We start from the raw sequence: 13930 nt of genomic DNA on the forward strand, positions 1-13930 counted from the left end.
TAGAAAAATATGGATAACTCATGCTCCTATTGTGCACAACAGTATATAGAAGTGCTGGGATCTATAGTTCTCCGGATCTCCGGGCGGACAGCTGACGGAATTCCGCGGACATTTTCCGCGAGAATTCCTCAGTCTGAACCTGCGGCTGCATCAGACCCCCTCCTGCGGCTGCATCAGACCCCCTCCTGCGGCGGCATCAGACCCCCTCTGCGGCATCAGACCCCCTCCTGATTGTAAACACCCCAATTTATTGAGGTTATTGGTACTTGTACCTTTGTAGCCCAGCTGCCAATCATCATTACCAATTAGCTCAATAAATTGGTGTTTACTATGTGGTTAGGAAAGTATCAATGAATCAATTAAGAGCACTGAAGGCAGAACGGCACAGGAGGATCGCATAGGAGATCGCATCCTTACCGCAGGAGGGGTCTGATGATGCCGCAGGAGGGGGTCTGATGCCGCCGGAGGGGGTCTGATGCCGCCGGAGGGGGTCTGATGATGCAGGAGGGGGTCTGATGATGCCGCAGGAGGGGGTCTGATGATGCCGCAGGAGGGGGTCTGATGCCGCAGGAGGGGGTCGGTCTGATGCCGCCGCAGGAGGGGGTCTGATGCAGCCGCAGGAGGGGGTCTGATGCAGCCGCAGGAGGGGGTCTGATGCAGCCGCAGGAGGGGGTCTGATGCAGCCGCAGGAGGGGGTCTGATGCAGCCGCAGGAGGGGGTCTGATGCAGCCGCAGAGGGGGTCTGATGCAGCCGCAGAGGGGGTCTGATGCCGCAGAGGGGGTCTGATGCCGCCGGAGGGGGTCTGATGATGCAGGAGGGGGTCTGATGCCGCCGCAGAGGAGGTCTGATGATGCCGCAGGAGGGGGTCTGATGCCGCAGAGGGGGTCGGTCTGATGCCGCCGCAGGAGGGGGTCTGATGCAGCCGCAGGAGGGGGTCTGATGCAGCCGCAGGAGGGGGTCTGATGCAGCCGCAGGAGGGGGTCTGATGCAGCCGCAGAGGGGGTCTGATGCCGCAGAGGGGGTCTGCCATTCATTCACTGCTCAGTTGAAGTCTGGTCCAGCAACGGATGGAATACGGATGGAATACGGATGTCCAATCCGCAATTTCTCACGGGTTGTTTCAGGACCAGAAAAAAATACTGAACGTGTGCATAAGGCCTAAGGCTCAAAATACTATTGTTTGCATATAGGCCCTCCAATATCTGGTCGGAGCGGTCAGTCTTTCAGCACCTATATTTATCAGCTGATTGAGAGGGTTCATGGTTTATCAGACACAACTCTGTATGTTTTGTGGCGGTTGTGCCTGGTATTGAAGCCCAGTCCCATTGACTTGAAAGGAATTGAGCTGCACTATAAATCACTTCTAAATGTTTAGAAACTAGAGATGAGCGAGCATGCTTGTCCGAGCTTGGTACTCGTTTGAGTATTAGGGTACTCGATGGTGCTCGTTACTTGTATGAGCATCTCGCGATACTCGAGACAATGGCATCTTCCTCTTCCTCCATGTTTGGCAGCTTTTCCTCAGCCAATAATCGTGCAGGAGAGGCTTTGGGAGCTTGTAGCATCACGTGGGAACCCTACATGTCGATAGCAGCGATTGGCTGGCCAGATCAGATGACCTGGGCATATAAGAATCAGGTCCAGCGATGCTTGCGTCAGACACAGGCTGGATGAGCTTAGGGAGAGAGCTGCTGTCTGTCAGGGAGAGTGTTAGGGTGTCTGTTAGGCAGGAATCATCCACAATGAATCCAACAGTCCTTCTAAGGGCTACAACTACATTTTTTTTGCTACTCTTGGCTGGCTGGGACTTGTAGTGCAGCTACCGTAATGGTGCGATTAGCCAGCCCCAGAGGCATCCATGCATGCTGCTACTGCTGTTTTCTGTCCATTTCCGTGTTGTTTCCATCATTTTCTGAGGTTTCCAGGTTTTCAGGCAACCTTCCCTGTGCAGAGCTTTGGTCCCCTGCAAAAATGCTCAAGTTTCCCATTGACTTCAATGGGGTTCGTTACTCGAACAAGCACCCGAGCATCAGGAAATATTCGTCTAGAGTAACGAGCACCAGAGCATTTTATTACTTGCTCATCACTATTAGAAACTTGTCTGGATAACCTCTTCAGGTGCTGGGAAACACACACCCACCTATTCCAAACAAAGTCCTGGAAAATCCTAGAGTCTGGAGGATTGTTTGGCACTCGGACATTAAAGGGGTTGGCCACTTTATAGTAAAATTACTCAGTGTATAGTATTAGTAAGTGTACTCACTGTATATACTGACAGCGGCTGCCTGTGTACCTCATAGAGCTAATATCAGACACTTCCGGTTATATGAGTGTAAGGGAGAAGGAACTGCAAATGACATCAGGAAGAAAGATCCCATCCTGTTATTGTCATCTCTCTTCCTGTGCAGCCTCCACTGATCCCCAGGAAGGAGGATACAGGAACTTTATCACCCCATGTACCCACCAGGGAGTGTAGGATTACTAATACACTGGGCCGATATCATCCTGTTTTCAGCTGATAAACAAGGCTGATCGCACTGCTTTGACCCATCAAAAATTATTGTCCGCATCAGCCGCACATTTTCTCCTGTAAAGATGGGAAATCAGCGCAGAATTTCAAGCAGATTCTGTGTCAAAATGCCTTTGCAATCTGCTTGAAATTCCACTTGTAAAATATGAACATTTCTATTTTCCATTGTGTATAATGGGCTTTCCGCTCATTCAAATTTTTGGGCAGATTCCGCTAGAGCAGTGATTTTCAACTAGTGTGCCGCGACACATGGTCGGGTGTGCAGCGGGGAAAGTTCCCCAAACTATGGTGCCCCTGTGTTTTGTTCCCCGGCAATGCGCAGCGATCAGTGCCGAATGATAATGTGGGCGGTTGCGTGGTGCGCTGCGGCGGGCCGTGATGCACGCATCCAACCAACGTGTGCGCTACGTGGAGAGAAGCAGGGGGGGGGGGAGTATGGTGGAGAGAAGCACAGGAGAGAAGTATGGGGGAGAGAAGCACAGGAGAGAAGCAGGGGGGAGAAGTATAGTGGAGAGAAGCACAGGAGAGAAGTATGGTGGAGAGAAGCACAGGAGAGAAGCAGGGGGGAGAAGTATGGTGGAGAGAAGCATAGGGGAGAGAAACACAGGAGAGAAGCAGGGGGGAGAAGCATAGGGGAGAGAAGCACAGGAGAGAAGCAGGGGGGATAAGTATGGTGAAGAGAAGCACAGGAGAGAAGCACAGGAGAGAAGCAGGGGGGAGAAGTATGGTGGAGAGAAGCATGGGGGAGAGAAGCACAGGAGAGAAGCAGGGGGGAGAAGTATGGTGGAGAGAAGCACAGGAAAGAAGCAGGGGGGAGAAGTAGGGGGGAAAAGTATGGTGGAGAGAAGCACAGGAGAGAAGCAGGGGGGAGAAGTATGGTGGAGAGAAGCACAGGAGAGAAGCAGGGGGGAGAAGCAGGGGGGAGAAGTATGGTGGAGAGAAGCACAGGAGAGAAGTAGGGGGGAGAAGTATGGTGGAGAGAAGCACAGGAGAGAAGCAGGGGGGAGAAGTATGGTGGAGAGAAGCAGGGGGGAGAAGTATGGTGGAGAGAAGCACAGGAGAGAAGCAGGGGGGAGAAGTATGGTGGAGAGAAGCAGGGGGGAGAAGTATGGTGGAGAGAAGCACAGGGGGGGGAGAAGTATGGTGGAGAGAAGCAGGGGGGAGAAGTATGGTGGAGAGAAGCACAGGAGAGAAGCAGGGGGGAGAAGTATGGTGGAGAGAAGCAGGGGGGAGAAGTATGGTGGAGAGAAGCACAGGGGGGGGAGAAGTATGGTGGAGAGAAGCACAGGGGGGGGAGAAGTATGGTGGAGAGAAGCACAGGGGGGAGAAGAAAACAGGCCCAGGTTTCACACTGAGTGAGTATAAATACATTTAGAATTTATATTATTAACTATATGTATAATATGTACTGTTTTAGTGTAATTTTGTGCCATTTTGGTTGGTGGTGTGCCCCGGGATTTTTTAAGTCTAAAAAGTGTACCGCGGCTCAAAAAAGGTTAAAAATCACTGCGCTAGAGGAATCATATAGAAGTCAATGGGGCTTGAATTCTTTTTGAATTCCGCTTGAATTCTACTCAAATTCTGCTCCTATTCTGCCAGAGCTAAATAGGCGAGGTATTTCATGCAGATAACGCAAGGGTAGTATTACAAGGCACGATGGGGGCCCGATAATAACAGTAAACAAGGGCCGATCTGCTAGATCGCTGCTCATTTACTGGGCCTAATACAAGGCCTGATAATCGTTTAACAAGGGCTGCATGGACATTGTTACCGATTGGCTGAGCGGCCTGTCAGCTCAGACCATGGATAGGTAATGTATGCACTTTGCAAATTGTCAGCCGCCGGCCGCGCACCGCTTTTACACGCAGCAATGCGTGGTCGGTGCCCGACAATTATAGATCCGAACCTATATCAACGATCAGCCCATGATTATTGTCATCGGCTGATCGTTGTGTTTATTACACAGAACGATAATCGGCCGGATAGGGCTGATTAGGCCGATTATCGTTCCGTGTAATAGTACCCTTACTCTCCAATTCGTCGCCTATTGGTTAGTGTGAACATACCCTTATAGGGGATGTGTGGCCAACGCCTTATATTCAAGTTGTGAGAAGGTAGACAAATGCTGATCTACAAGATCAGGTCTTGTTTACTGTGCAGGATCAGGCCATGTAATATGACCTTATGTGGCCTCTCAGTCCTATTACACATCTATTTGCAGTCTGCATGTTAACTAATTGTGACATAAATGATTACAATATCTGGACTGCAGAGACTTTTGGCCCGTTCAGTTCTAGAGGATTATATGAGAAGGACATTATGGGGGAAATCTATCAAGGGCTTAGTTCTAGTTATGAACCAGTATTTGACAGGTGAACATTGTTTAATCTTGCACAATTTTTGCAACTTTTTACTTAGATACATTCACTATGGCAGTGCTACATTTTAATAAATTAGTTACAAGATATTGGAACAAAATATACACCAATCCTCATTATAAGAGTCCCACACATTAGACTCCTTAGTAAATATTCCCAAATGTCTTTCTTGTTTAAAACGCTATCAATTTAGAGGTGCAGTGAACTGTACAACAGGGGTTATGCCTATTTGATATAGATCTTATAAATCTTGTCTTCTGTCAGATTGAGAAGTATTTTCCACATGTTCTGGAGAAGGAGAAGTCCAGAGGAGAAGGTGAGCCGCCACATCTGTCTCCAGAGGAGTTTGCCTTTGCCAAGGAGTAAGTGTTGCTGTTTCCTCACATTTTGTAGCACTGCCTATAACAGGGGTAGGGAACCTTGGCTCTCCAGCTGTTGCAAAACTACAACTCCCATCATGTCTCGACAGCCAAAACTTTAGCTTTGGCTGTCCAAGCATGATGGGAGTTGTAGTTTTGCAACAGCTGGAGAGCCAAGGTTCCCTACCCCTTGCCTGTAACCATAAGGATGGGCTCAAGTGTAGTATTTTATTGTCAGTATTCCATCTTCAGTACATTAAGCCAAAGCACGGAGTGAGTGCAAGACACACAAGAGACAGATACTTTCCATTATAGTTTCTCTGTGTTTGTCTCACTCCTGATTTCAGCTACAAAATCCTGTCAAAACCCTATATGTGATCCCAGCTTCTGGGTTGGACCCAACCATTGGTGGATATTTTACTTTGTGGACTTTGCAGAAAAATCTGCATGTGTTATGTTCAGCTTGTGCTATCGGTTCACAGCAGGATTCCTCCCTGCCTCCCAGTGGTGAATCCCGTGGTGGAAATCCATGGCATTTCTCTTAGGGTGGGTTCACACTATGGAATCCGGGCGGATAACCCACTGCGGATTCTGACGCTTACCCCCACTCGCAGCCGTGCTCATCTCCACCTCCGCCATAGACCCCATTTTATGGTCGAGCGGATTGGCAGAATTGGCATGGGCATGAGATGCGCGCGGGGGGTGAGCAACGTAATCCGCGGGTTATCCGCCCAGATTACGTAGTGTGAACCCACCCTAAGAGACTGAGCAGTATCCTAGGTTTTCTTTGCAGCAGATTCCTTAGCATGTAGATGAATATTTGAAATGTCATCCACTTGTCTGGTACTGTAAACTGCTGTGGATATGCTTTGTTACAGGGGCACTCCGGCAACAATTTTTTTTTTCAGGAACTGTACAGAGCAGGAGAGGTTTTCTATGGGGATTTACTCCTGCTCTGGACAGTTCCTGACATGGAAGGAGGTGGCAGCAGAGAGCACTGTGTCAGACTGGAAAGAAAACACCACTTCCTGCAGGACATACAGCAGCTGATTAGTACTGGAAGACTTGAGATTTTTTAATAGAAGTAATTTACACATTTGTATAACTTTCTGACACCAGTTGATTTGAAAATAGTTTTTATTTGCCGGAGTACCCTTTAATATCCACAGCAAACAAAGAATATTCACAGCAATCTGACACCAAAAAATTTAGACTGGACCTTTTGGTAATCACCATGACGTCAATAGGGCAGCATGTATAAATAGGGCTTAATGATATCACTATATTGGTATATCAGGATAGTAAGGAAACAGTATATTGTAACCTATTATAGTCAATCAATGTTACTGAAAGAACATATTGATTGACTATGAAAGGCAAACAACATGAGCTTGTTGGTAACTGATGAACAACAAATTGTTGGGGTGCTTTCGCACTGGATCAGTATGGATTTTGCTGCAGACACTTTTCTAGCTCTGCATATCCTCAGTGGCAAAGCTGCGAGATTAGATGCATATTTACACTACAAAGCTGCCCTGTGTGAACGCACCCTTCTAAATGGAAGCAATGTCTCTCCCTCTTTGCAGGTATATGACAAACACAGAGACCTTACTGAAGAGTGTGGCCCTCCGTCACATGCCTCCAAATCTCCAGACAGTAGACCTTCTAAAATGTGGTAGGTAGCATCCTGAGCATCAGTGCATAGGATGGATGTGACAGGACCTTTATAACCTGGGTCACATGATATATATATTATTTTTATTCCAGTCCCCAAACCAAATCTGGACTCCTTTGTGTTCCTGAAGGTGAAACAAGCCCAGGAGAGCATCATGGTGGAGCCGGAGACGGACGATCAGAGGTGAGGAGGAAATGCCGCTTTTGGGAAAGGAAATACATTACCAGATAGCACAGCCCCATTCACTTGAATGAGCTACACAGCAGTTCCCTGTTCACGGGATAGGTGACAAGTATCAGATTGATGGAGGCGTGACAGCCGGATCTCTTGTCTCCCCCCTCATTAACTAGAGCAGGGCCGGACACGCATGCTGGAACTCCATTTAAAGGGGTTATCCAGTGCTACAAAAACATGGCCATTTTTCCCACTCTCTTGTCTCCAGATTTGGTGGGGTTTAAAACTCACTTCTATTGAAGCTCTAATGGAGCTTAAAGCGACTCTGTACCCACAATCTGACCCCCCAAAATCACTTGTACTGTTGGATAGCTGCTTTTAATCCAAGATCTGTCCTGCGGTCCGTTCGGAAGGTGATGCAGTTATTGTCCTAAAAAACTAATTTTAAACTTGCAGCCCTGTGCCCAACGGGAGTATCTGTGCCCTAACTTTGCACCACCCCTCCGTCCCTCCTCCCCACCCTCTTAATCCTTAGGAATGCCACTGGAACATTTTCTACACGCTGAACATTGCACAGGTGCCTTACTGATCCGGCCCATGTTCAGTATTCACACATCTGACAAATAGAAGACAATCTGCCTGGATAATTCCTAATGATGAGGAGGGCAGGGAGGAGGGACAGAGAGGTTGTGCCAACCTAATGCATACACAATCTAAGCCCCAGCCATTGGGCACGGGGCTGCCAGTTTAAAAGTTATTTTTTAGGACTATAACTGAATCGCCTGCCGAACAGACTGCAGGACAGATCTTGGATTAAAAGCAGCTATCCGAAGGTACAAGTGGTTTGGGGGGGATCAGATTATGGGTACAGAGTGACTTTAATTGCAAACCACACCTGAACTGGAGACAAGAGAGGGGGAAAAGTGGCCATGTTTTTGTAGTGCTGGATAACCCCTTTAACTCTATGGGCCTTATGACGATAACAGAGTAGTTGTGTGCACAGGCTATGTGCATTGTGTGCACAGGCTATGTTGTGCAGCTGCTATTCACTGAATAGTGGCCGCACAAAATACAGGGCGTATATACTGTATACCCAATATACTGGGTGTATACACTACGGCCGAGATTCCATGCATTCTAATGTAATGACATATTGTCATTAAACAACAGCCGTTGTTTATTGAAAAAACACAGTGTGAACAAGGCCTAAGGCTGCATAATTTTTAGTGTATAAGTTGACGTGTCAAAAGGGGGGAAAAAAACTTGCAATCATGATACTTAGTCTTCTAAATCTGCATCTAAAACTTTTGCTTGCCGACAGTGAATACACCATTGACATGGAGGTGGGATCCCAGCATCTGATTCGATACCGTACGATAGCCCCTCTGGTGGCCTCAGGAGCTGTGAACCTCATCTGAGTGATCGTCTATCAAGCTTTGTAATACCGATTGCCTAGTGCAGTACTGTGTGTGACCATTAGGGGGCAGGTGTAGTATACGGAATGATGTGGAATGCTGAGCTTTCTATGAGCTGCATTCCTCAGACATCTGTACAGTATATACTGTGTGTCATATCTCCACAGTTCTCTTCTTCACTGTACATGTTCCTACTACCTCTCTCCATGAATTTGGAGGACCTAACTATTGTCTGACTGCTCTACAGAGTAAATATCTTGTAGTTTAGCTGTCATTTATTACCCTTCCATTAACTACAGCTATGTGTTACCTAATCCAGCTACATGATATAGAACTGATATTATGACCAGTTATCTGGTCCAGATGAATAAATATGTGTAAAAGATGATGAAATAAAATATATTTTTACATTTTGTACATATATTGGTCACATGGTTTGATTTGCCTTGTAGCTAGGAGTTGATATACTGTTGTTTGTGATAGTGCTGGGTTCTCTTGTCACTGACTGAAACCGATATCTGCTGGGAAGGACAATGGATCTACCAGGAATTAATGCCAGGAAGATGCGGCCTATTGATTTGGGGAGGAGTGTAACCCATCCCCCTCCCCTGGTAAATTATTGCTTCCTTTGTGTCTTTATCCCATTCATTTAAATACCCTGTTTCATGGTGCTGCTTGCCTGGCCCTGTACTGTGACCAGGATCTAAGATCACCACTTCCCAGACATGACGTCTAAACACTCCCCCACCCCCCAGTCACCAGTATGTGACTATTCCTATCTGCTTTTGCATTAAAAAAAATCTTTAAAAGGATTATAAAGAAACCAGCCAGTATACTGTGTGAACAGGAACAAATCAACTCATGGATCCTGGTTTCATATGCTGCAAGCAGCCCCCCTGATGGATCTAAATTGTGATGATGATGACTGCAGTTATGTGACAGATATTCCAGGTTATGCTTATAATTTTTATGTTGTGTGAACTGAGGTGTCCTAAGGTTCGGTTCACATTAACATTTCCAGTGGATGCATACGTCTCAAGAGAAGAGCAATGCTTGTGATATGTCTTGGGTACTCCAGCAAAAAAAAAAAATTCTTTCAAATCAACTGGTGTCAGAAAGTTTTCTATAGATTTGTAAATGTATTCTATTTAAAAATCTTTTCTAGTACTTATCAGCTGCTGTATGTCCTGTAGAAAGTGGCATATTCTTTCCAGTCTGATCCATTGCTTTCTACTGCCACCTCTGTCTATGGGCGGGTTCACACTACGGAATTCTCGCGGACAATGTCCGCGGAATTCCGTCAGCTGTCCGCCCGCACGGGCACGCACTTTTCCGCCGGCTCCATGGACACCATTCTATGGGCCGGCGTATTCCGCTATACGCTGAAAGAAGTGTCATGTCACTTCTTTTAGCGGATCGCGGAATACGTCGGCCCATAGAATGGTGTCCATGGAGCCGGCGGAAAGGCGCCCAGATGTGCGGGCGGACAGCTGACGGAATTCCGCGGACATTGTCCGCGAGAATTCCGTAGTGTGAACCCGCCCTATGTTAGGGACTGTGCAGGAAAGGAGTACGTGGAGCCACGGGTGCGAGTCTCAAAACACAGGAATATATATTCCCATGTTTTGAGACTTGCAACCGATGCTCCACGGACTCATTTTTTGCATATTTAAATTTTGAGGGGCATCAGTGGAGACTCTTGATTGAGTACTTTATTTGAATTATTTTGCTGATCTCCTTGAGCTCAGTGATTGCTGTGTTTTGTTGATTGACATGTCAGGAACTGTCCAGAGCAGTAGCAATATAAAACCTCCTGACATGGACAGAGGTGGCAGCAGAGAGCACTTTCAGATTGGAAAGAGTACACCACTTCCTGCAGGGCTTACAACAGCTGATAAGTACTGGAAGACATGCTATTTTTAAATAGTTTAATTTACAAGTCTATATAACTTTTTGACTGTTGATTTTTAAATAATTTTTTCACTTTAATATGCATTGATCGAGATGGAAAGCAATCTAAAAGCTCAATTCAAAGCACAGTGTAATAGGTAGCACTGGGTGACAACAGATTGTCCATTTAGCAAATTACACGCACAGACATGGAGCTGGGGGGGCTGTCCAGACAATCTTTAAATCGTCTGGGGGCCATAGAAGATATCGGCGGTCTGCTGCCCCCCGCTCCTATTACACAGGGGCGGACTGCCGCTCTCGTTGTCGAAATAGAATTTGCTGAAAAACAACGATCAGCCAACATGGCGCATGTCAGCTGTTTGTTGCTTTTCATCATGAGCCAAGTACGGACGATAATCGCTTCATGTAAATGGACCCTAAGACCTCCCGCACCTGTCCGCATTGGTTTTTCAGTCCACGAAACTGTAATGCACTGACGGCCCACGGATGATAACAGAAGTGAAGGAGCAAAGACCGCAAATCTGGACTGTATCATGAGTGGCCCAGACTTTTTGCATATGCATGGACCCATGTAATGTGCAATGGCCGACTGGTCTTATAGTAGGGATGGGGACCCTACGGCCCTCTAGCCGTTGCAAAACCACAATTCCCATCATGCCTTTCCAGGCATGATGGGAATTGTAGTTTTGCCACGGCGGAGGGCTAAAGGTTCCCCATCACTGCCTTATACTGTGGCCATGTGCTTTGGGCTGGGTGATCAAAACTGGTTAAAGGGAGCAGTTGCCTGTTCCCACCAGTTGCATCTATTTTCATCTGACAAGGAGCCTATCTGGAGGTCAGGGATTGCCAGCACTTGTTACCTGCAGCTGCTTCACCTTTCCTCTGCAGCTGTTTCCATCATTCTCCCCAGTGGTTGGTCTGTATATACAAAGTGCAAACATTTCTATCAAACTGTGTGCAAAGTTGCTTATTATATGAGCAGTAGTAATGAAATAGTGACAAGTCTGCCCACATGTTAATGGATAACCATTGTCTGGAGTTCTTGCCCCATCACTTTGCCCTGTGGCAGCAGCTCCTCACATGCTATAACATTGCTGGTTATCCTGTCTGACACGTCTAGCATTTGGCACTAGATGCTGGCTATGCTCCAGGCCAGAATATTTCCTACTCAGCATTTTTTTTTTCTTCTAACGTTAATAGAAATAACTTTTCTTCTGAGTTGTCTTGTAACTGTGTCAGCCGGCCATGCTAAGCTCCAACTGGTTCTGAAATCAGGTCTAGTTACAATAGTTACATAATGCCAGCTCCCCTGGGGGGGGGATGAGAGGAGGACAGCTGGACTTCACAAAGGATACTGGTCTGCAAGAGCTGAAACCAGTATGGAGGGGGGGGGTTGGGCCTGGATGTAAATGACAGGCTGCTGGTAATAAGGTCTGGTTAGTAACATGTCACTTCACAGCCACAGGCAGGGCGTACTGAAGTCTTAAGGAATGTAATACTTGGATGTCATTGAGTTCACAGGCGTGTAATAGGCATAGAGACCTTACATCAGATGGACCCAGTAACCTCCATATACAGGCCGCCAACTGCATTGGCCTCATTCCTTCCATTCACCCCAGGGACTTAAACTTATTGCATCAGATAGATCTGTCAGCGCTGGGATTATGTCCGCACAGGGATGTTATTGATATCTGTAGAAAAAATTCATTTTCTAAATGTGTGTCCTGCTTTAGATCTGTCTATCACTTTCTATTGTTCTTGCAGGAGCCCTAGTTGGATGCATGCTAGTCACCTAGACGTCTAAGGGGCCTATTACACGGGACGATTATGGTGCGAAAAATCGTTATATTGTTCAAATTTAAACGATAATCGCTCTGTGTAATTTGCAGGCAACAATCGAAAAATCGTTCGTATGTCGTTGATTTAGATCTGAACCTAAAATTATCGTTTATCGTTCGCTAATCGTTCGCTGTAATTCCACATTCGTTCGCTCAAGTTCTGCATTTGTTTACTAATCGTTCACTTTAATTGCACATTGTCCATTATTTTGCTGGGATCAGAAGGAGTAAGGGTGGTATTACACGGGCCGATGGTAGCTCGATAATAACTGTAAACGAGCGCCGATCTGCTAGATTGCCGCTCGTTTACTGGGCCTATTAAACGGCCCGATAATCGTTTAACAAGGGCTGCAAGGACATTGTTACCATTGTCCTTGCGGCCCTTGCTTAAACTATATACTTTACCTATCCACGCTCCAGGGCTGCTCCTGCGGTCCGCTTCTCCCTGGGTCCCACGCGTTGCAGCTTTAGAGCGGCCTGTCAGGTGACAGGCTGCTCAGCCAATCACAGGCCAGGACTACACAGGACCCGGGGAGAAGCGTACCGCAGGAGCAGCCCTGGAGCGTGGATAGGTAATGTAGCGGTGCGCGGCCGGCTGATCGTCGTATTTATTACAAGGAGCGATTATTGTTCCGTGTAATAGGACCCTAAGGGTCCATTTACACAGAAAGATTATCTGACAGATTATCTGCCAAAGATTTGAAGCCAAAGCCAGGAATGGATTTGAAGAGGAGAAATCTCAGGCTTTCCTTTATGACCTGATCTCTGTTTATAGTCTGTTTCTGGCTTTGGCTTCAAATCTTTGGCAGATAATCTGTCAGATAATCTTCCTGCGTAAATGGACCCTTACGACTATCGTTCTGTGTAATATTGTGAACGATTTCAGGCTACCGATAAACAATCTTGTTTGCTATCGTTAATCGTTAACAATTGCTCCGTGTAATAGGACCCTAAGAAAGTCTATCGTACTTCCAACAAAGAGGACTCCTGAAGTAGAGGCCCGTCTTGAGCCACAGTGACATATACATTGTCTATGAGTAAACATAGTGGGGACTCCCTTATTATCCTGGTAGGTAGAAGTCTTGGAATCAGACTCCCAATGGTCAAAGAGCAACTCGTGGCCCTCCGACTTCTGCAAAACTACAATTCCCATCATGCCTGGACAGCCAAAGCTTGAGTTTAGCATGATGAGAATGGTAGTTTTGCAATAGCTGGAAGGCCATGAGTTTGACACCAGAGTCTTGGGATAGGTCAGAAATACAGATAATTTACTTTTGGATCCCGCTTGTGTTTACGAGCCATGTACCCATCACTGAGTGACCTGGGCAAAAGCAGATGAAAACTAGAGTAGAGTAGACTATTGGTTCCCCATCTCCTGTGATTAACCATGCCTGATAATTTGGGGGTCTAGTCTTGGGGACCATACTGACACTTACGTAGCTATTTTCCTATACCTAAGAGGATAAGAACGCACTTGTTAACCTTGTTGTATTTTTATCATCATAACTTGGCAGAGAGGTGTGACCTTCCCTTACATGCAGCCAGTAAGTGCTCACGCCATGGGGCCCGGGCTTGTCTACTTACAGCCCTGATAGTGTTGGAATGCTCCCAGGATAATAGTCTGATAACACTGCCTGTCACACTCACTG

At 46.7% G+C, this 13930-nt stretch overlaps 1 protein-coding gene across 6 annotated transcripts in view; it reads left to right on the top strand.

Moving 5' to 3' along the window:
- The window catches only part of GINS4 (GINS complex subunit 4), a 31071-nt gene extending 22156 nt beyond the window's left edge, over positions 1-8915 (top strand). For all 6 annotated transcript variants that reach the window (XM_069944866.1, XM_069944874.1, XM_069944869.1 and 3 more), the window contains 4 exons: positions 5174-5271; positions 6855-6943; positions 7036-7126; positions 8439-8915. In XM_069944866.1, coding sequence (XP_069800967.1) covers positions 5174-5271; positions 6855-6943; positions 7036-7126; positions 8439-8535 — 375 coding nt within the window. In that variant the 3' untranslated portion in view covers positions 8536-8915. The remainder of the gene's footprint in view (positions 1-5173; positions 5272-6854; positions 6944-7035; positions 7127-8438) is intronic.
- The last annotated feature ends 5015 nt before the right edge of the window (positions 8916-13930 follow it).

Source organism: Dendropsophus ebraccatus, chromosome 1 (assembly GCF_027789765.1).
Source record: "Dendropsophus ebraccatus isolate aDenEbr1 chromosome 1, aDenEbr1.pat, whole genome shotgun sequence".
NCBI classification, from domain to species: Eukaryota; Metazoa; Chordata; class Amphibia; order Anura; family Hylidae; genus Dendropsophus; species Dendropsophus ebraccatus.